Source organism: Carassius gibelio, chromosome A17, assembly GCF_023724105.1.
Source record: "Carassius gibelio isolate Cgi1373 ecotype wild population from Czech Republic chromosome A17, carGib1.2-hapl.c, whole genome shotgun sequence".
Lineage (NCBI taxonomy): Eukaryota > Metazoa > Chordata > Actinopteri > Cypriniformes > Cyprinidae > Carassius > Carassius gibelio.
Genome location: NC_068387.1, coordinates 26,415,380 through 26,417,879, shown reverse-complemented (window position 1 = coordinate 26,417,879; position 2,500 = coordinate 26,415,380). Strand labels below are relative to the sequence as shown.

The 2,500-nt window shown below is 31.0% G+C and overlaps 1 protein-coding gene across 1 annotated transcript in view; it reads left to right on the top strand.

Moving 5' to 3' along the window:
- Positions 1-2,500, top strand: part of LOC127933301 (RAC-alpha serine/threonine-protein kinase) — a 48,273-nt gene that overhangs the window by 35,252 nt on the left and 10,521 nt on the right. Inside the window, exons 6-7 of the mRNA XM_052530182.1 lie at positions 202-333; positions 2,039-2,104. Coding sequence (XP_052386142.1) covers positions 202-333; positions 2,039-2,104 — 198 coding nt within the window. The remainder of the gene's footprint in view (positions 1-201; positions 334-2,038; positions 2,105-2,500) is intronic.

Here is a 2,500-nt window from a genome sequence, read left to right as displayed (position 1 = left end):
ACACACACTGCTCGAATATTCAACAAACCTGACCGAGAACAAGAAGCACAACATGCTTTCAATGAAATGAATGAAGAGTATTTTGAGTGCTTTCTGTGGCTCTCGGCGGGTCAGAGGTCAAACACGGCGTGTCTTTAGGGTCACAGTGTTTCGTGTCCAGCTCCTGCAGGTGTTTGTTGACGGCTGGTGTGTGTTTTTCAGACCATGCACGACTTCGAATACCTCAAACTGCTGGGAAAAGGCACTTTTGGGAAGGTGATTCTGGTGAAGGAGAAGGCAACGGGAAAATATTACGCCATGAAAATCCTGAAGAAAGAAGTGATTGTTGCCAAAGTGAGTCCGAAGATGAGAAATATTAGTGCGTCTGGCCTTATTCTGAGTGCAGTTTTGTCTGCAGTGGTCTTAAAGATCTTTTTCAGTGCTTCCAAATTATGGCATTGACAAATGAAAACACTATTTTTTTTTAAAGAATATCATCTGTTGTTTAACACTTTGTTTTGTAAAAATTAAATTAATTGTTAATTTTCATTTGGTTATATTTTAAAAGATAAATTCAATTGTTAATTTTTTTTTGTGTATTCAGTTGATTACCACTGTTTTTTGAGAATACATTTGTATTAAATCATCAATCCAGAATCATTTAATCACTGAAAACATAAAACATTTCTTAGGGCCATATCATTGCAAAAATATTAATAAATTATTATATTGCCAAAGTTATATGAATTTAATTTATTAGACATGGTTTTTAATTACTATAAAAAATTATTTAAGTCATTAAAACAGAATCCAGAAAAAATTAATATGGAAAACATAATATGGGAAAAAATAAAACAAATTTTATAGGGCTCTGAAATCACGTTTTTATTAAATTGCAAATGTTTCATGATTTCAGTTAATTACACATGCTTTTTTATTGCTAAAATTTTATTTATCCAGTGGTTCAACTAAGATAAAAAAAAATTTAAATGGAAAAATAAAAATAAAACAGGAAAAAAAAATAGTCCTTATTTTTTCTAACTCAACAAAATTGTTGTTAAATTTTATACATTTCATGATTTTAATTTATTAGACATGCTTTTGGATGACTAACATTAAATTGGATCATTAAAATGCTAAAAATGTAATAAAAAATGCAAGAAAAAAATAAAATTTGAGATTTAAAAAAAAATGCATTTCTTAGTTCCCTTTTAACCGATTGTTGTTAAATTACATGAGTTTCATAATTTCAATTAATTTGACATGCTTCTTTATTGATACAATTGAAATTAGCGAATAGTTAAAATAAAATAAATGACCCTGAAAAATAAAAACTCATATAAATAACATGTACATTTTAATTTAATTTAATACCCAAATACGATTGACACAAAATAGTACTTCAGGGCCAATTAATTAATTAATTTATTTATTTTAAATAAAACAAATTTATATAATAATTTGGATGCATTATTCAGAGTGGAAGAAAAAAAGAGTTCGGACTCAATGTTCAGAAGATGTTTAACTCTTTCCCCGCCAAAGATGAGTTTTTACGGCTTTTTGTGTTTCCACTGTTATACACTGGGGGGCGCTATTTGTATTATTATTGCATGTAACATTCTAAACAGATGCATATGATAAAAATGCAATCATCAGCAATAAACAGAATATCAAAATTAAAACCGCATAATGTTACAGAATAAAATGTGTCAAGATTTATAGAAATAGTGTTTATAAAAGCGATTTACTGGATTTAAGCTTTAATAATCAGACTGAATATTATCCAGATGTAGGTTTTGATAAAAACTAGATTTTTTTTTTTTTTCACTTTTTTGGTTCAACATTATACATTTTTACGAAACCTTCCTGTATTCAAGTGTTGATAAAAAAAGAATGCTTTAATCTAGAATAAAAGTATGTTTGCTGACGGTGGCTGGCAACGTTTGGGGAGGAAAGAGTTAAGTGCATGGCAGGATGCAGCTCAGGTTTTTATTGTCGTCACATGTTTGATTTGATGATAACAAGTGTGTGTGTGTGTGTGTGTGTGTGTGTGTTTCAGGATGAAGTGGCTCACACACTCACAGAGAACCGTGTGCTGCAGAACTCCAAACACCCCTTCCTCACGGTGAGAGACCCTCCTCATCCTCAGCAGTAATGATTGACAGCAGAAGGTCAGACAGGGGTCACGTCTTTCACACTGACTCGGCTTTCAAACCGGTTTCTCATAGATAGTCATTCGTTCTGCACAGAGATTGCAATCAAACGTGTTCCAGATAAAATCAACTTCATCAAACTTTCCTTATTTCGTTTTTATATAATAAAAGTCTTTTACTGTTGCTTTAAAGAGATACTCCCCCAAACTGAAAACGATCGTGGTGTGTATGACTTTCTTCAAATGCATTTAGAGTTTGATTAAAAAAATCTCATCTCAGTCTCTGATGGGGTCAGAAAACAAATTTGAATTTTGTTGATTTTTTTTCTGACCTCATTTGTGGAGATATTGAAGCATAAACTTTATTTT